Source organism: Amphiprion ocellaris, chromosome 1 (genome assembly GCF_022539595.1).
Source record: "Amphiprion ocellaris isolate individual 3 ecotype Okinawa chromosome 1, ASM2253959v1, whole genome shotgun sequence".
NCBI lineage: Eukaryota > Metazoa > Chordata > Actinopteri > Pomacentridae > Amphiprion > Amphiprion ocellaris.
Genome location: NC_072766.1, coordinates 4,778,220 through 4,797,840, shown reverse-complemented (window position 1 = coordinate 4,797,840; position 19,621 = coordinate 4,778,220). Strand labels below are relative to the sequence as shown.

Genomic DNA, 19,621 nt, shown 5'->3' with positions numbered 1-19,621 from the left:
TTTTTTCACAACCTGGCAACACCACATTGTTCTAATCAACAACTTAGATCTGATTTTAAAAATTGCATTGTTTCTTTGTTGCATAAATCAGTGTAGCTGCACCTGGATCCCTTTGGCATGCTTAACTATGGTTCTGACAGTAAGCAAACCGAATCTGTCCTCTTGATGTCTACACTGTAAAAAAAAAACCAACTGTTATTTACACAGCAAAATTCCAGCAGCTATGGTAGCCAAAACATTACCGTAAAATTACAGCAAAACATTTTGTTCATTTATGGTAAAGAAATGTGTTGATAGTGTTGATTTTGTGGTTATAAATGTACTTACTAAATGTATTTGAAAATTTACATGAAAATACCCATAAAATAAAGTTTGTGTGACCTATGATAAATATCACAGCATTTTCCCAACAGTTAGCATAATTAACATTTCAAATTTGTGATATATATGCAAAAATTCTGGTTATAACCGTCACAAATATTAAACCATATGTTCGTTATTAACCAAAAACTACATCAATTTGACCATAACAAACTTTTTTTTTTTTTAAATTTATTTTTTTTTTTACATGAAATTAAATAAAAAATCGCCATACTTGTTATAAATATTACGGCATGTTTCCATTATCAGCACATGTATATTCAACAGTGAAAAACTATATTCTATTAAAGAAATAAATGCAAAAATACAAGAGAAAAAATCTAGAAAATAGTTTGCTCCTGATTAACTTATTTACAGTGATTTAGTGTTGTATAAACTGGATCAAACTGTTTTAGAGTTTCGAGATTTTGTCAAATTTTCTGTCATGATTTGACAGTTTTTCACAGAAATTTAGTCTTTACCAACACTGGTAATCTATTGAAATGAAATCACTGATAATTGTTATCATCAGTAGAAACAGCTAGAAGGAAATTTGAGCGATGTGCAAAATGCAAAGTAGCTTTTCTTAAAACCTGCAATACACTTAATCATAATTGACCTTAATACTGAGTGGAGCAGATTCTCCCGTGGACCTACCCAGCAGCAGTGATGTGATGGGTCACATGACCGTGCTGGGGTCAGAAACACTCCTCGTCTGCGGATGACACAGTTCGAGCTCCGGCAGACTGGAGACCTCCTCCTCCTCCTCCAGCAGCGCACAATGATCCAACTCCTCTGCTGGCGCCCCGGCTGCTTCTTTTGGACGACTCCAGACTGTCACGGATCAACTAAAGGCGGCAGTTCTTGAGAAGAGAGGCCAAAGGGGACGACTGGTGTTTATTTGTAGCAGTTGAACTTCTGTCCTAAGCTCTGAGTGCTCTGGATCGAGGGATTTTCCCTCAGTGTTCAGCCATCAGCTCACCTGCAGACGTTAGACCATGCGCTCCTGGGCGGCGCTCCCCCGGTAAGTCACCTCTGCGTCGGGTTTGTTCGTGCGTAAAGTAGGAGCGGATTTGCGGCTACATTAGCAAGTTAAGCTGCAAAAACTTATCTAGGGCGAAGTTACACAGTGGAAAAATAATTATTAACTCTACTGTTAACATATTAATGATGCACCTGTAAATTAAAGACATTTCTTCTTAATAATGACTCCAAATGTGGTCTTTGACTTCTGTTGGTGGTAAGAGTTGCAACAAACATGATGCCAAGTTTAGAATTTTGACATTTTCCTGCAACCCACCACTACAATACTATATATTGTATTCAGGAGATGAAGTCAGAGGGGAGGGTGTGAGATTGCCTACAAAACTGTAACTTGTATCACCCCTAACCCATTTACAAAAAACTGTCTGTTTCCAGTTCAGCTAAATGTTATTCAGCCACTTTTGCAGGCTTCAGGCCGATCCCTCAGGCCACTTCAGGAATTTTCCACCAGAGCCTGATCTTTGCCTTGTTTGTCATATTTGCAGCATTAAAAACAGTGGAAGGTTCCCAAAGCCAAATTCCTGCACAGATAAAATTCTTCAACTTGAATTACTCTCCCTCAGCTCCCATGCATGCCATAAATGCACGATGCTGCCTGTAGGAATGAGGATGTTTGATCAGGGGTCCAGGCATCCGGTCACATTTAACTGCTTTTGTTCTGCAGAACAATTGTGTCTGACACTTTTGATGTTTATCAGTCGTTTACTTGATCTCTCCTGTCATCCATCCTCAGGTTGATCTCCCTCCTATTTCTCCTTCTCGTTCCACCTGTTTTCTCCTCCAAACCTCAGTGGATTCTACAGCGCGTCCCGGTGGTCCTCCCCCAGCAGACGGAGACTCGACCAGCTCCTCACTTTCTGTCTCCGGCTCGCTTGGATGTCAGCTCCCCCTGTGACCCAGAATGCCACAAGAAAGCCCCTCGCCCAAGCTACTGGGACCTGCGGCGCCTCCTGGCTTATGAGACTCTCCATTCTGACGGTCAACTCACTGAGACCGCGATTGGGATCTATGGCTACAACCCCAGTCCTAACACCAGTCCAGCCTACTCCTCCGGGTCATCCGGTAAGGCCGAGAGGTCACATGTCAGAAGAAAGCGACAGATTTTTGGCCACGATGGGCGTTTTAGCATCGCCGGGCAGGACTTCCTGCTGAAATATCCGTTCTCAGTGGCTGTCAAGCTGTCCACTGGGTGTTCTGGTACACTGGTGGGAGACCGCCACGTTCTCACAGCTGCTCATTGTGTTCATGATGGTAAAAACTACGTGAAAGGAGCTCAGAAGCTCCGGGTTGGATTTTTAAAACCCAAGCAACGAGATGCACAATATTCTTCCTTTTACCTTCCCTCCAACTTCACCAACCACGTTGAAAGTGGCCCTGCTCTGTACGCCCCACCGACCAACGACAAAATGAAGTTTCAGTGGATCAGGGCCAAGCGCACCCATGTTCCCAAAGGGTGGATTAAAGGGAATGCCAATGACATTGGGATGGACTATGACTATGCTTTGCTGGAACTCAAGAAGGCCCACAAACGGCGCCACATGAAGTTAGGAGTCAGTCCTCCTGCTCAGAGACTGCCTGGTCGACGGGTCCACTTCTCAGGATTTGATAACGACCGTCCAGGACAGCTGGTGTACCGGTTCTGTCGGGCCGGCGAGGAGACGTCAGACCTGTTGTACCAGCACTGCGATGCTCAACCCGGGGCCAGCGGCTCAGGAGTCTACGCTCGGATGTGGGACGGGCGGCGCCGGCGCTGGGAGCGAAAGGTGATAGGTGTGTTTTCTGGGCATCAGTGGGTGGAGCGACAAGGGGCGTCTCAGGAATTTAATGTAGCGGTGAGAATCACACCTCTCAAATACGCTCAGATCTGCTACTGGATAAAAGGAAACTTTGTGGACTGCAGAGAGGGATGAGGAGAATGAGGACCACGAAGGAGTGTTGCTACAAAACCACCAACCAACTACACATATAGTTGGAATATTGGAACACAAGACATCACACTTTTCAGATCACTACCTGTAGCAGTGACATATTATTAATACAAATATTCAAATTTAGTTTGCTGCCCCTGTTCTCAGATGCCAGCATCAGTACAGACCAGATACAAATCTAGTATTGATACTAAATTATATGAACATGGCATTTTGTTTTAGCTTAGTATTGCATCTTCACTCACATTTCAAAAATATGAAAGTTTCTGCTTCTTGAAACACTCATCTGGACAACCAAGTCAAGCCCCTTCGATCTGGAATATGGACTGATAGAGTAGGACCAGGAAAACTGTTTCTCTATACATTATAGCCTGTTTTTTGTTTCTTTTATTGAGCTAATACTAAAGATTGCACTGTTAAAAAACTTTTTCTACTGAAAATGGTGTTTGTGGATGAATGTACAAGTCAGCTACCAAAGTTGCCAACTGTTTCTTTCCAAACTCTTCTCTCTGTGGACACACTAGTTATCTATAAGCATAGTGTATACATTTTGAAAGAGTATTCAACTTGTTATACAGGTTGATGTTAAACTGCATTTGTCTTCTGCCAAGGGTGTGGATTCCTTGTTCCATGAAGCACCATTTGTTGAATGTTATTCTTTATTGCTTAGTGCCATCTGGTGGCTACATAAAACACTGCAGGTGTCCACAATGAGCATTATGCCAACTTTGCCTAGGCTTACATAAGCACTTTTTTTTTTTAAACTTTCTTTTCTTATTTGTGACGTTTCTTAAACAGAAAACTGTGGCGGATTTCATGAAATATATGCTTTGAAAAAAAGAGGCAACTGTGTCACATATTTTTTCTCCTTCAGCTCACACAACACATGTTGGTGCACAGCAATTAGCACAATATCGGTTTAAACACCATTTGTTTTATTTCAGATGTCAAAAAGAATATTCAGAAATGCTGTGGGGAAACCGAACACTGTAAAAAGCCGAAATGTGAGGACCAGCTCCCCTGATTTCTCCAGCACCGACACACTGAACAGATTCAACTAGGAGTCTGAAAATGGATTTGGGGATATGGCACAAGAAAAAAAAAATTAGCCACAAATTAGCCACAGATCATCATCATCATTTTCACTTTTATCGCCTCTCTAGATTTTATGTTGGCTTAAGGATGATCAAGTACACTTCAGGGCAACGCAATCAAGAGGACATGAATTTAAATCTTTCTAAGTCTCCTTCCCCATTTCTTCTCTTTAGTTGTTATTTCATTGATTTCACAAACCCAAAAAAAGCAGAGCACACTGGAGCAAAGATTTATCATTCAAGTAAGAACAGACGTAGAAGCCGGATTTAAAGCAAACTATAAAATGTGTCATTTCTGTGTTACTGATATTCCAGTGATGGTGTCCAATTCAAGGCCAGTACCCCCAGCAGAAAAAAAAAAACATGCCAATGCAAGTTAACAACAATTCAAAATTTGCTACATTCAAGTAGAAAATGACTGAAAACAGGACATAAGCACCAAAGAGCTGACTCGAGGGTTAAGTTTGCAAACAAACTGGCACGTGGATGGCATTTGAGTTTAATCAAAGCCTCCTCAGACTTGTCCAGACGTATTCACTGGTTTCCTCCCACTCATTCACACAACCTGAAACTTGACTGAGGCAGTTAATGTGAAAGCCACGACAGCATAGGAAAGATTGATTCTCAGATACATCTCCTGTGTTTATGTTTTATGGATTTCTGTCTGAAATCGGGACAGTTAATCAGACCCTGACACTAATCTTTAACACTGCCTGAAGTTTTGCACCAACTGTAGATTTTATTGTAGAGGGGACTCTTAAAGAGAAAACCACTGAAGGGTAAAGAAGTGTGACTATACAGAAAGGCAACAGCATGCAAGGCAACCTGCTTTTAACACCATTTTGGTAACTGAGAATACATGAACCGGTAATGAGGTGACACATACAGTCTTTCCCCTCCAGCTGTCGTCACCATTTGATTTTGCATTCATCACCCATGAAAACTGTTAAACATCCTCTGCTGTCACCTCCATATGAGAGCGTGATGACAATATTTGCAGTGGAACAGGGGTTAGGTCTTGGGATGCACCAGCAGGAAACTTCATCATTAGCCACATTCCTTTTGTTATCTGCATCCAAGCCACAAAGAGGACCTTATGTGATGCAGTATTATTAAATCTCATTATGGTTTAAACATTCAGAAATTAAAAAGGAGCCCAATCTTACTCCAGATTTGTCACATAGTGCTGCTTTGCAAGGACATGTTGGTGTTACATTTGAATGCACTCTGCAGTCACACAGACCAGTAAAAATCTTTGATTCTAAGAAATAGACACCATGGGTCAACAGAAAAATGTTCTTTGCTATTTGCCCTTCTTCAGATAACAAAATTAAGATCTTTACCTAACCTCAAACAAGTAGTTTTTATACCTAACATAACCAAATAGCAAATGTAAACAAAAGTAAACAGCAAGTGATGATGAGATTTAAGTCAAAATGAAACTAAGTGAAAAATAATAGTCTGACACAGGACACAAACCATAGTTTCCTTAGGGAACAGTGTGACTTACACTGTCTCCTGCTGAGGCACATAATGTACATATTGGAATCAAATATTGTTGCAGGTGGCACCAATGACAAAGGAAACCACTCAGATGCCAGTAGCAAAGCAGCATTATTTGACAATCTGGAAGTTTAAAAAGGGTTGAATAAAAAGTGACTGAAAGAAACTTTAAAAGCACAAAGTTTATCGCTATATTATAGCAGAAAGAGTTAAGCATGTCAAAATTAGTCTTGACTTTAATAAACATCTGCTTACAGCAGCCGCTATTCAGATTTTACTTTTTAAGTAACTATAACCAGGAAATGCAGGGCTTAGTTTTAACACAGACTGTATAGAAAAGATGCACATAACCGCCATGACATTGCTCATTGCTTCATGGACTATTGTTTTGAATCCTTAAGTTTGGAATTTGGCTTTTGCCATTTTTGTCTTCTAAAACCTGACATGACCAGCAAGGGGTGGATCTGACTGAGAACTTGACGACATTACTCACATCCATACAGCAGTGACTTGTCAAACACAAGGTAGCCCTCAACAATACCCTGCTTTATCTTCTATTTTACCCTAAACGTTTCCACAATTCACAAAATGAACACCAAGCTGCACTGAACAAGACTGAAAATATTTAGGTAATAAATCAAGATGTAGCATCATTTTCTAATAGACTACTATACAAACAGACTCACCCCCTGCTGGTCATTCACAGTAATGTAGGTTTAAGTCACTTTCAGACCCAGAGGCTATATACATCTTTATCTACAGTCTATGATTTTTACAGTTTTGGGTGTGATTTGAGTTTAAGGACGCCAATAGTGTCTGCCCCTTCAGATAGCCAATGATGCAGATGGTGACAGTATAAAGACATTAATAAGGTGAGTAAGAAGAAAACAGCACATCTCTGCAGAGATGGTAGACAGGACAGTCTACAAGACAGACTAGTTTGCACCAAAGTTTAATTCAATAACTGGTTGGTTATCGAATTCACACTGACCCTCCACTTAAAGGAACAGTCCAAAAATCTGTGTAATTCTCTCACCTTTTTGTGTCTTCGGTAAGTGTGAAGCTACAACCAGCTATAAGCTTAGCTTAGCTTAAGAGAGGAAACAGAAAAAAGGCTAGTATGACCCTGGTCAATTCTGTTTAAACAAACAGGAACAAAATTCACTGAAAAGGACCTCTAAAGCTCATTAGTTAATGTAATATATGGAGTTTATTCTGCTCAAAAACTAAAAATTGGAAATGACAACTTTCTGTTTTATAGTGGGTTATGTTCTGGACTATTTTTTGTTAGGTAGTTTCTGCTGATTGGTCAAACAATTGTTGCTGTTACATTTTGAAAATATAAAATGTTAATCTACGAGCTTTAGAGGTGCTGGTTGATTTGGTCGATTTTTCCAGATTTCCTGTTTGCAGTCTTAAATCTAAGCTTGAGAAATGAGTGGTACTGATCCCCTAATCACTGCCCAAAAGGAGAAAAACACATTTCACTAAATGACAAACTGTTTCTTCAACAGAAGAGACAAACAACATTAATGGCTGCAGCACTGGTGAAGTGATCAAATCGTCCTGCTACCCCAAAAAGCGACTGGTTCCAAATTTAAGATTCAAGGCCGAAGTAGATTATGGGACAATCAGAAATCAGGATCTCAGGCACGACTCCATCCTCTCCTCTGAATTGCTCAACTAGTCTAACTGACTGTCAGAGGCCGAGTCCACTCTGTGATTGGCCTCCTGCACTTAAAATATCTTTGGTGAAAGTCACCTCCTGGCATTCCCTGACTTCCCTGACGCCTAGCAACAACATAACACAAAATGCTAATGTCATCAGCGTGGTAATGCCCGGTGTAACTCGAAATAGTATACAAAATAAAAATATTTTTTTAAATAGGTATATATAAACATTGCATTAAAAATAGAACCGTATCAAAACACAATTATGAGTTCACAGTCTGTCCCTTAACCTCCGAGTGTCTTCCACATTACCAGACCTCCCGCCATCTCCCCTCCACATCCAGAGTTTGTATTTGAGGTCTCGCTGTGCCGAACCTTTACTGCGACTTGAGCCCCAAACTGTTGGAGGGCAGAGGGTACGAATAGGCTTTGCCCAGTACAATGCGGTCTCGGAGTAGTTTGAAAAGGACATAGTAGTTGCAGAAGAGAATAAGGCCCAGAGACAGTGTGTGGTTCCAGCGCTCGGAGCGCAACAGAGAGTATAACTGGTACAAAACCACACTGGACTCGATCCAGATCAGCAGGTTGAGGATCCGCAATGGCTTGTGGAACAGGAACTGCAAAAATCAACAGAAAAGAAGTTCAGAAATAAACACACTGCAGAGCATACGGTGGGTCATACATGAAAACATTCAATAGACAGGATGTGAAAGCAATAAAATGACCATTTATAAAATATAATACACACCTACAGATACAGTCATGGAAAAAAATATTAGAATACTCTTGTTTTCTAGAATTTCTTGTTCATTTTAAAACCCTAACCCTAACCTTTAACTGACCTTGCCGTGTGGTAAGGGGCATTGTCTTGTTGGAGAATCCAGTCATCGGAGGCAGGAAAGAGTTTTCCAGCTGATGGAAGAAGACTGTTTGCAATTTGGTAACACAATGTTGAGCTTGTTTTTTCTTGGTGTAATGAATGGCTGTCTTGAGGATCTTCAGTTTTTTCGCTACCTGTCTCTCACTCATGACAATTTCCAGCAGTGCCAAGATGGCTGCCTTTGTGGCTTCACGTAATTCTTTTGTTTTAGGTATTACATGAGAGCTGATAACTTCTGAGTTGTGCTACGGCTTGGATGTCAGCAGGAAACCACTCTAGGCCTTTACATGAGCAGTGGTGCTGATGACATGAAATGAACTCTTACATACTCTGGGAATACAATTAAGCTTAAGCATGTCAAATAGGACATAAAGTATTATGGAATCAGCTGCATTTTTTGATGTGTTAATTGTATTCTTCAGGTAATATACCTTTAGTAGTACCAGGCATTGAAATGAACAAGAAATTGAAGAAAACAAGGGTGGTCTAATAATTTTTTCCATGACTTTATGTTAGAGATGCAGCTCACCCAAACCTGCTGAAGACGCATGAACGGGTGGACAGACCAGCTGTTTGAAATGCTCAAACTTTCTTATTGTGTGGTGCTAAATGTTCCACCACACCAACCCTTTGTATTTATTATATTTACATTGTTTAACTCCCTCAGCAATCCTACATGATGTCAATGTTTCCGATTTTAGATGTTTCGTAGTTAACATGACATGCTACTGATCTTTGCAGTGCAAATGTTGCACCTCTGTAGCTACTGTATGCATATATTTATAAGCAAGTGCACATGAACTGCAGCGCAGCTTCGGAGCTGTAAGTACAGCATAAGACATTAACACAGAAGTGTAAATCAAGCTTAAGTATATTTTCTGCTGATGTTAGCAACAGCGGTCTTTAGTTTAGGTGATGTGGTGCATTTCCCACACTACAGAAACTGCAGCGAACCAACTCTAAGCTGCGTAGTCTGTGGTGATATATTATACTGTAAAAGTGCCATTATTCCATCTTCCACAAGTCATGTCCACTGTCAGTGTGACAAAAAAATACTCACATAAAACCTTGCATGGGAGACATCAGAGGGCAGAGCGACATTATAGGGTCCGACTGCCTTATATAGACATCGACTGTGTCGTACCAACACCCCGTGAGGCCAAATGGTGCTTTCTGACCACCTGAAAATGTTAATAGTGCAGTTACATACGGTGTTATGTATATATATAAAGAATGTTTAAGTTTCTGAAAATGTACACGCAAAGGGACACTCACACATGCTGTGGTGCGTTACTGTACGTGCCATGCTCCAGCTTCTGCCAGCGGCCCAGGTGAGCCGCCGAGCGATGAAGCAAGTCGCAGTAGCTGGGAGGCAGCAGCTGGCTCATGAGCATCACAAATGCATTAATCCACACCATGATGAGGTGCTCACATGACCAGCGCATGTCATAGTACTGGGTGCTCTGTGGAGCAAAATGAAAAAGATTAGCAGAAAATTAACAAGAAGTGATGGTAATGAAGTGAAAGAGGGGCGTGAATATACTCAAGTGTCTTCACATTCACACTACAATCACAATAAAGCAGTGGAATTAAAATCACAGATACCCACCTTGACGAAGCAGAGAGGCAGGAAGGCAACATAATATGCACTGAACAGCGAGTTGAACAGCACTTCCTTTATTCGCCGGTTAAAGTCGCTCTTGAGCTCCTCCACCTCGGCTCGAATCAGCTCTGGTGTGTGTGAGTGTGTGTGTGGTGGGCAGGTGTGAGTCGGCATGTGCGGAGGGCTGGAAAACTGCTCTCTGAGGTTCTCCCGTAACAGGAAGAGGAAGTCACGTGGTCGAAAGAACGGGGTCTCTGTTAGGTCGGTCTGCTGGTGGTCGGCTGGGTAATCGCAGTCGGCCGGAGCAGTTTGACTTTTCCCTCCCTCCTGATGGAAACAGCACAGTGGGACGTACACACCAAATCTGGCGTGGAGGGAGGGCAGTGAGTTAACGAGGAAAAACAGAAAAACAGAGCAGCGTGCTTTAGTTTTTAAATGATGGCACGATGAGATATGATGTGAAAACATCATGCATTATTAAAATGGTGAGACACATTAGGGGAGGGTGGGTCCACAATTTCCTTCTCCATTACCACAAACATTAGGAAAAAATGAACAAATAAACAAACATGCTCCACAGTATTACAGTATCACTGTCAATGACCAGATTAACAAATACCTTTGAGAATAATTTGTTCTGAAAGTCACGTCATCATCTAGACAGTTGTGACTCAATAGTTTATAACAAACAAAATCAAATTAATTTGTTGTTTTTGTATTGATGTTATGGTTTGTGCATGAAAGCAATGTTTTGCATATGATTTTTATGGCACATACACACAATCGAAACACACAGAAAGCACACAATTGGAAAACTGAAGGCAAATAATGGGTTACTGACAGCCATATAACAATATGATCATATTGGCATATATGTCAATAAACCAGTCGCACTGTAGTTTCACCTCAGATATACATGTATGTGTGTGAGTATGAACTAAAGCATCAATACACTTCAGAGAAAATGCTTGTCAGATTGCCAACCAACTCGATTCCCTGCGTATCGTTACAACGTTGGGAACAGGTGCTCCACCGACAACTTCTCTAACCCCAAACCAACTTTCTAACATTTGCACCCAGTACACAAAGTTCAGTGTGCTGAGGCAAAAAGATAAGCAGGGTTTAACTCTCTGAACCCAAAACAGTTTCTGGGTGTTTTTTGTTCCTTTCACATGTTGACTCACCGTGAGTTCATCTTTCACTGCAATATAAAATCCTGCACCGCTACGGAAACAACACAATCGTAGCTAGAAGTGGAAAGAGCTCAGGGATTTCTTTTGTACAGTAGAAAGAAAATATGAGAGTAGAATTTTATTGATTATTCATTGTGCACAATTGAAAAAATCTGGAATCAACGCACACCACATTTTTCCAAGTGCCCACAGATGTTACCAATGCTGGAAAAAAGTGGTGGTAATATGTGCTATAGATGTCTTTCTTCTCTCATTTCTAATTTGTCGCCATCCTTGTCTCCTACCTGCTCTGTGAAACAAAGTGTGCAAGTTAAGTCCAGTTCAGATGAAAAGTCCCTGATTTTTTGTCACATAACTGCTGGTTGCAGTTGAGTAGCACAGAACTGTTTTGTTTTTGAGGAATATTGTTATTTTTGGCCATTTTTTGAAAATGTAGCATGTAGGAAGTAGTCATTTTGAAGAAATATCCCCATTTTGAGCCTGGCTTGGTTACAGTCATAATTGCTTAGTTCAAGGACTGTAAGAAAGGTAAAAATATGATAGTAATTTTCAGAAGTTTTAAACAATAACATACCGTTTAGAGTGTTCAACTACTCTCTCGGGATGTTGTATTGCATTCATTCGCAAAACTAGTTCAGTTTTTGGAAACAACCACTATGAATGCCTTTTAGCATAGAAAGTGCAGAAGCGTCCACTGAAATCACCATATGTATGATTCGTGTAACTTTCCGCTGATGGAAAGCTTTTCGTTCCACCTTCTAGTATGGAAGTTCAGAACAGACAGAAATACTTCTGCTTTGAGGTAATTTGATCAAGCATAAGCTGGCCTTTAAAGGGTGTTAAAAACTCACGGGTATCCCAGGAAGAGGAGGTTGAGCACAGAGTGGTTTTTGCAGAGGTTGACCAGCGTCCAGCAGAGCACCCAGCCACACATGGTCAGCAGGCTGAGCCGGGCTGCAATAAGGACCACATAGCGGAACAACGATCCCCCACTGCTCTGAGACACCTGGAGGAGACAGACAACAGAATAACTCACAGATATCAGAGAGACTGAGGCACCAACGGTGATGTAATGAGGGCTCAGTTCCCACTGGGGCTATAGTGTGTTAGCTGTATATACACATCAGGTTTGTGTGTTTACCTCTGAAACAACTGTCCAAACAAGCCTCCTGGCCAACATGACTGTGATGAAGATTGCCAGGTGGTAGTCCATTAGATGGAAGTTCTGTAGTGAAGACAAAAAAGCTATCATTAGTTTTCCATGAAGTCACTGCTAAACCTCTCAGTAAAATCAGTTACAAGCCCTAAATACTTTTTTTCTTTTTAAATCAGCAGGAATGTCAAGTTTTAAGGAAATCAATCACCAAAAAACACCAAAAACCTGCACACGCCGTCACTTTGGATAAAATATGTTCAGGTTAAGGTTTATAGGTTTTGCTGTTCTCCAGTTTTACTCGAAGAAATTTTATATCCGAAAGTTTTGTTTTGTGCAACAAAAAGATACTGTTTATTGTCATTTACACTTTATAAGGTCTCCACCAGAGCAAAGACCGTTTTCCAATAATCGAAACAGAAAAATGTGAAAGTGGAGCAAAAGCTGAGTGGGAGGTGTAACACAAAGTTAAATAAATAAATGTGTATCACTTGTTAATATATTTGTGTACATTATTTATTTATATATTCATATACAATGGTTATAGAGCAGATGGCACTACAAACTGATTTTACTCAATTTTTAGTATTCAAAATATAAATAAAAAAACTTTAATAAGAAAACCTAAATTTCGGAACCTTGTTGCTTGATATCAAGTTTGTGTCTTGTGAGGGAATCTGTAAGAGTTTTTTATTTTTAAACTTAGAAAAGAAAGCAGCAATGATTGGCAGAAACAACACTACAGGTGTCGTGTGTTTTCTTACAAGCGAGGTAGAGGCAGCGGGGTGGCTGTACGGGTACCACCAGACCGTCCTGTAGATATTGATGTACTGGACAAACAAGGCCACCAGCAAATAGAGAAAGAGCAGGAACTCAAACAGCAGGCTGCTGTCCAACGGCAGCTCTGGGATCCTCGAGTGACGAACCGGCTCCGGAGTGATGAGGGCTGATAGAGGCGGGGCAGACAAACCCACTGAGTTACTGCTCCTGGAAGAAGATACACAAAAGCACAAGCATTCGTAAACAGACCTATCCGGAGAAAGCAGCTATGAGACTCATTATTACAGTGGTCCATCGCCATATCGCGGTGCACTTTTATATAGCATATGTTCAGCATCTCGCCTTGTCCATTCTAATGGTGCAGTACATTCATCTCATCGTCATCCGTACTGCACAGCTAATTCATCATCACCATCATTTAAGTTGTAGTTATTCACTGGTAAGTACCCATATAGAATTTTACATGTTGTTAAAATTACATAGGTTTAAGAGTGTAGACAGTGTGTAAGAGCATAGGAAGTGTTTATAAGAGTATGTGGAGGGTTTATAAAGCCTTAAAATATATATAATAAATAAAATAAATATGGTCGCTACTAACGCGGGGGGGTTTGGAACGTAACCATCGCTATAGACGAGGGACCACTGTATCTATTTTTTGCCAATATCAACACAAAACAACTGATGAAATGTCTTTATTTGGGCATCTTGACTGTTTTTAGAGGATTGTTACTAATGAACTTATACAGCATGACTGTAGAAGTCTACAAACTGCTCAGACAAATTTTGGGTCATTACATAAAAACTGCTATCTATCTATCTATCTATCTATCTATCTATCTATCTATCTATCTATCTATCTATCTATCTATCTATCTATCTATCTATCTATCCATCTATCCATCCATCCATCCATCCATCCATCCATCCATCCATCTATCTTTAGTATTTATCGCTTGTACTATGTGGATATTTCAAGCGACAGAAGCAAGATCCTAACAGCAACACTACATCTACACAACTTTTCATGGCATTCTGACCATCAAAATCCCACACAATACATCAACACAACCTCCTGTTTCCAGGGGCTCTCCACATGCACATACCTGTTCCTGAGGCCAGTACCATTGCCGAGGTTGCCTCCAACCAGAGTCTGCAGGGACGGCAGAGCGGAGCGACTTAGCTGCTGTCTGCTGGGACCCCTGCGGCCTCCTGGCATGGTCGCCAGTTACCGTGGCAACCACGGACGGCGCCCACCAACCAAAAGCCACTGGGACTCCTACCCTTCTCCTCAATAAGCCACCATGTAGAGCCAGGCCTCTGTGGAGCAAACAAACAGAACAAAGTTTCAACAACAACAGTAAACGGAATATGAAAAAAAAGTACAGTTAAAGTAGAATCAAAAACCAACAAACCTGAGGTCTAATAAATATCCCAATCAACAGCATTCTGCAGCCAAATAACAGTTAAAGCAGAGATGTGTTCTGAGGTATTTACTTCTGTATGCTTGTGATATATTAACAGTAGTGAAGTTAATTAGGGAAAGATTATTGAAGAACTGTACAGAGGTTCCAGTTTATCAATGAGATAGCTCTCAGTTCTTTTTAAATTCACCTCTTACTGATTTTATTTACTTATTTTAACCTCATCAGCTGTATTAATCAATGAGCGTAATGGCAAATAGCTACATGAAAAAAGAAACTAGTTATGCAGAGGTTTCTAGTATATTTATGCTTCAGAGTATCTTTAAGAATTGACATGTTTGACCTTTTTATGCTTTTTTCTACACATTTTGCTACAAAGGAGTGTGACAGTACACTGTTGCAGTACTTGTAATAATTGGAATGTTCAACTCCGCAACTTTAACAGACGAGGCTTCAGGTTACCAGCCCATACTACCAAACATTTTCTATCTGTTCCTATAAAGCAACTGTGGAATCTGTTTTCAGCATGAGAATCTGCCACACTTTGAAACACATTTTATTAGATAAAAGAAGAATAATTTTTGATGTTTTGTTTATTTCTGTAAGAATTACACAACATTGCTGGTCTTCTTAGCTATCTAAGACTGATAATTTTTGGTGTTGGACAGTTTGTTGAATAAAACAAAAACATTTTTGTTCAAATTGTTTAAGAGAGGTGTCCCATGTGGCCGGTTTAAGGGTAGTTTATAGCTGTAGTTGTAGATTAATATGACAATAAAGACACCACACACCAACCTGTACAGTGCAATAAAAGCTCCAGCACAAACTACAGCCTCTAAAATGACTGTATGTGAGCTCAACACTTCTTTTGAACATAAAATGAACATTATAACCTTCATGAAGGTATGATTTACTGCAGTACTGTTGAATTTGCATTAGCTATAGATACGTGTACCAAATATTCTGGTGAACACAGACAGAATGAGGCAATTAGCTGTCTCCTGGAGGCCTCACATCTTAGAAATAGTTCCTCATTTTGCCACTGCTTCTAGATCAGAGAAGCATCACAAAGGCTTGCTGGTGGCAACACTCCTGGCTGCTGTCAAACCAATGCTTAGCAATGCAAACGGAGCCGTCACCAATCTACAGCTACACAGATCATCAAACCTGTTCATATACAGTTTTACCTCCTGAAGCTCATGCTGGGAAACAGTCGCCTGGAGGTGTTTGCAGAGGCAAATCTAAAGTCTCTATCTCAAACAAGGCTTTCATTCAAATGCTAATGCATCTTTGAAGCTGAAGCTGTCAGTACAAAAACACGTTCAACGGGATTATTAAATACTGAACTTCTATAATCCCTTCTGAACATCCCCTGAACATCTTCTCAGCTCCCAGCCTACAAACACAGATGTACTTGCATGGTTTCTAAATGCTAAGAATAAGCTGGGAAGCACAGATGTAACTAATAACATAAATCTTCATTTTAGACATGCCAGGGAACCAACTAAATGAAATGCAGTCGTAGTTATGTTTGTTATTGATTTGATATTAAATAATGTGCTGTCACAAACGCAACTCAGCTGTCAGAGATGCATAATTTATTGTGAAGGTGAATATTTGTCTGGCAACCCTGGATCCTTTTGTTTTTACAGTGAACATATCTGCATTATTACCTCAACTTAAGGTTTATTTCAAGGCAAACCATTCTGCAGTCCAACAGCACAACTGCTATCAATTGATAAAGTGGCTTATTTTGAACTTTTGCTTCCTTATTCTGGATCACTGTCACTGTAAAATGAATGCTTTGAGGTTTGAAGCTTGTTCAGGAAAAAAATGAAGAAGTATGTCACCACCTAAAACTTCTGAAACTTGTGGGGTTTTCTCACGAAGTTCAGAGACTTTAGAGAGCATAAAATCACTGAATAAACAAAAGGAACTGACAAATGAATTGACAACATGAGAATAATCACTCAATGTTGCCAAATTACATTTAACACTATAGATTCAGATTCAGAAAACTTTATTTGTCCCCAGGGGGCAAGCAATTCTTTATTTAATCTGTAAGTTGACCTAAATGTAGAAGAATTACATCATTAATTAATCTAAGATGTATGTACATTTTTGTACAGACAGTTTTATTAAGCTAAGGCAACCTGAGAAATTGATCTATTGCAATTAGAGGTTTAAAGACATAAGAAATTGCACCATAAGCGTGTTTTCAGTGCTTATGGTGCAATGTAGAGTCGAAAGTCAATAAATGAACGTCAATCTACAAAAAAAGAAAGAAGAAATTCAGAGAGAGATATTTTGGCAAGACAGTTATTCTTCAAGTAAATTTTCGCCAGTTCCAACTTCTCAAATATGGCAATTTACCATATGTCTGCTTGTTTATTTGTATTGTGGTGGTGGTCACTTTGCTATTTCTCCTTGTTACTGTAACAATGGAATTTTCCTGTAAGGATCCATCGGGTATTTCTATTCTATTATTCTATCTGCTGCTGTTGCATGTGGCAGTAAAGCAGAATATTTTGGGATTTTAGGACAAAACAAGATATTTGAAAACAAACCACCTTGACTCAGAACAATTCCCTTCCTATTTCAAGTATTTCTGTGAAAGTTAAAGCCATATAAATGACCATACAGGAAAAATCAGTGCTTGTTAAATTAAGAAACTAATCACCAGATTAATTGTTTTAAGTCACTGTATTGTTTTTAAGTTACTCTCTTGCTTTCACTGTGAAAGACTTTGGTCACCCTTTGGGTTGCTGTAAAAGGCTAAATAAATAAACTCTGATTGATTGATTGACTGACTGATTGATTAATCTACAGTGAAAATGATTGTGTTCTGTCGCCCAAACACAATCAAAGTCAATGAAATCTCATCCAAGCAGGTTTGAGTGTAACAGAGCCACATATTTAAGGATAATTTATCTTCTTATCATTACTCGGTGACTGTAAAACTCCAGTCCTAGATAGAAACCTTAGCGGAACACAAACCAAAGCCAGATAAGAAACAGCCTCGGGGTATATCAACGTTTCCTTTGTGCCACTTTGGCTTCTGAAAGTTGATGGAGATGATAATAGAGCAGGCTCAGAAGCTGCGATATTAAACGATATTAGAGCTGAATATACAAACCGGAAACAGACGTTAACTCATACAGAGAGGCACACAGACAGACACACACCACAAGGGAGCAAAATTACAGTTGAGATTCAAAAGTGAAAACAGGAACTGTAGGCTGCAGAAATGAACTACAATGGGGGCTTGCAGGATGGCGTTTGGCAATTTAGTGGCAGTGCAACACGTTTCTAGTTTTCAACATGATTTCAAAAGGTGAGTAAAAACGAAGCAGCTCGTGTTTGGGGAACATTTTGTCAGGAGGTGTCTTTTGGGCAGAGACTTGCTAAGACATGCACTAAAGCCGCCTGTGAGGACCATGACATCAGGCAGCCTTGTCTTTTTTACACTTAAACTTTAAAAGAGGCCTTAAAAGCACAGAGGTACAAGTGTGTAGCTGGTAGCTAGCTCTCAGAATGAAACCTGGGTAGTTTAAAAAGCTGCTCAAAGCCGTCGGTACTCACACAACATCGACAACATGCGGGGGGCTGAACTGAACGAGGATGCATCAGTCAGTTGTGTGACGAGTCCAGACAGCACCGAGCATTTTTCCGCCTTCCAGCTTCAATTTCACCGACTGCACTGATGTGGCGACGAGCTACGACGGCACCGGGAACGCCGAGGGGTCGCTTTCCCTCCGGACAGAGCTGTTAAACGGCTCCAAAAGTTAACCCAGGGATGGAGGAGCAACAGTGTAAATGCGTTGCACAGAGACCGACGTGGCAAAGCTGCACCTCCTTTCCCCGTGTCGTCATCAACGCGCGACTCAAACGAGTCCGTTCTGCACAGTCGCAGTTTGACTAAACAGAGTGGTGGTCGGAAGTGTTTAGATAGATAGATAGATAGATAGATAGATAGATAGATAGATAGATAGATAGATAGATAGATAGATAGATAGATAGATAGATAGATAGATAGATAGATAGATAGATAGATAGATAGATAGATAGATAGATAGATAGATAGATAGATAGATAGATAGATAGATAGATAGATAGATAGATAGATAGATAGATAGATAGATAGATAGATAGATAGATCTAGGAGCTCAGATATTTCATTTATTTCAGGGTAGCAGTTTTTCTGTTATCCAAATTACCTCTTAAATCAGTGTTTTAACCAGTGTATCGCTTTAGTGGAACTTTTTAACTACAACCAAAATCTATTCTTGCTAGCATAATAAATAATCAAACTACAAATCCCAAAACTACAGATTTTCTTACCAAAACACAGTAACTCAACATTCATAACTAAGTTACAAAACATAGTCAGATTTTAGAATGGACTTCTCACCATGCAGTAAAGCATTATTACGGTTATTATTGCAGCCTTGAAGAACTTTTGAAGTCCATGGGATATAACTTGCATACATTTTTATTAAAAGTAAAAAAAAAAAAAAAAAAAAAACAATAAAGTTTTTTTTTATGTTCATTATGATCATGTCTTTACAAATTCCATTATTATTTATTATGGAAACAATCATTTATTAATAAAAAAAATGACTGGATATCACTAAAATCTCACCTAAATAGCTGTCCCAATTTAATAACAACCACCTTCTAATTAATTAAACAATAGTAAAATGAGCTTATTCAAAAAATGTTTTTACTGTGTTCTTTTCATTAAGTTGAGAAATCATGACAGAAATTTCTTTCTAGGGAATATATCAGATTTTATATGGAAAACAACAAATTGTATCTGTGTCCGAGAAATCACTTTCAACTAAGTTACCCATTACAAAAACACCTCTCAAGGAAATGTGTTAATTCCAGATCACATGACCTGCTCCACATGATGTCATTTCCTCCTGAAGAAAAGACTGGCCAGACTCCAAGGCTTTCTGAGTTATTTAATATAAAGTAGTGTGTGAGTC

General features: G+C 39.8%; 2 protein-coding genes across 2 annotated transcripts; one reads left to right on the top strand and one right to left on the bottom strand.

Annotated features, from left to right (window-relative positions):
* Positions 1-1,081: 1,081 nt before the first annotated feature.
* On the top strand, positions 1,082-4,175 carry LOC111566425 (serine protease 23). The gene is made up of 2 exons (XM_023267009.3): positions 1,082-1,384; positions 2,138-4,175. The coding sequence occupies exons 1-2, from the start codon at positions 1,359-1,361 to the stop codon at positions 3,312-3,314; spliced, it is 1,203 nt and encodes a 400-aa protein (XP_023122777.1). The 5' UTR covers positions 1,082-1,358; the 3' UTR covers positions 3,315-4,175.
* A 71-nt stretch (positions 4,176-4,246) lies between these two features.
* On the bottom strand, positions 4,247-18,500 carry tmem39a (transmembrane protein 39A). Its single transcript, XM_023267012.3, has 9 exons — positions 18,213-18,500; positions 14,313-14,526; positions 13,194-13,416; positions 12,418-12,501; positions 12,128-12,282; positions 10,090-10,447; positions 9,756-9,943; positions 9,541-9,661; positions 4,247-8,217 (listed from the first exon to the last, which is right to left on the bottom strand). Exons 2-9 carry the CDS (start codon positions 14,423-14,425, stop codon positions 7,978-7,980), a joined length of 1,482 nt encoding a protein of 493 aa, XP_023122780.1. The 5' UTR covers positions 14,426-14,526; positions 18,213-18,500; the 3' UTR covers positions 4,247-7,977.
* Positions 18,501-19,621: the final 1,121 nt, after the last annotated feature.

Coding starts and splice junctions, on each gene's coding strand:
- LOC111566425 (XM_023267009.3), top strand. CDS start 1,359: ATGCGCTCCTGGGCGGCGCTCCCCCG. Junction 1,385..2,137: donor TCCTGGGCGGCGCTCCCCCG/GTAAGTCACCTC, acceptor ATCCATCCTCAG/GTTGATCTCCCTCCTATTTC.
- tmem39a (XM_023267012.3), bottom strand. CDS start 14,425: ATGCCAGGAGGCCGCAGGGGTCCCAGCAGACAGCAGCTAAGTCGCTCC. Junction 12,283..12,417: donor TTTGGACAGTTGTTTCAGAG/GTAAACACACAA, acceptor TGTCTCCTCCAG/GTGTCTCAGAGCAGTGGGGG. Junction 10,448..12,127: donor CTCCTCTTCCTGGGATACCC/GTGAGTTTTTAA, acceptor CCTCCACGCCAG/ATTTGGTGTGTACGTCCCAC.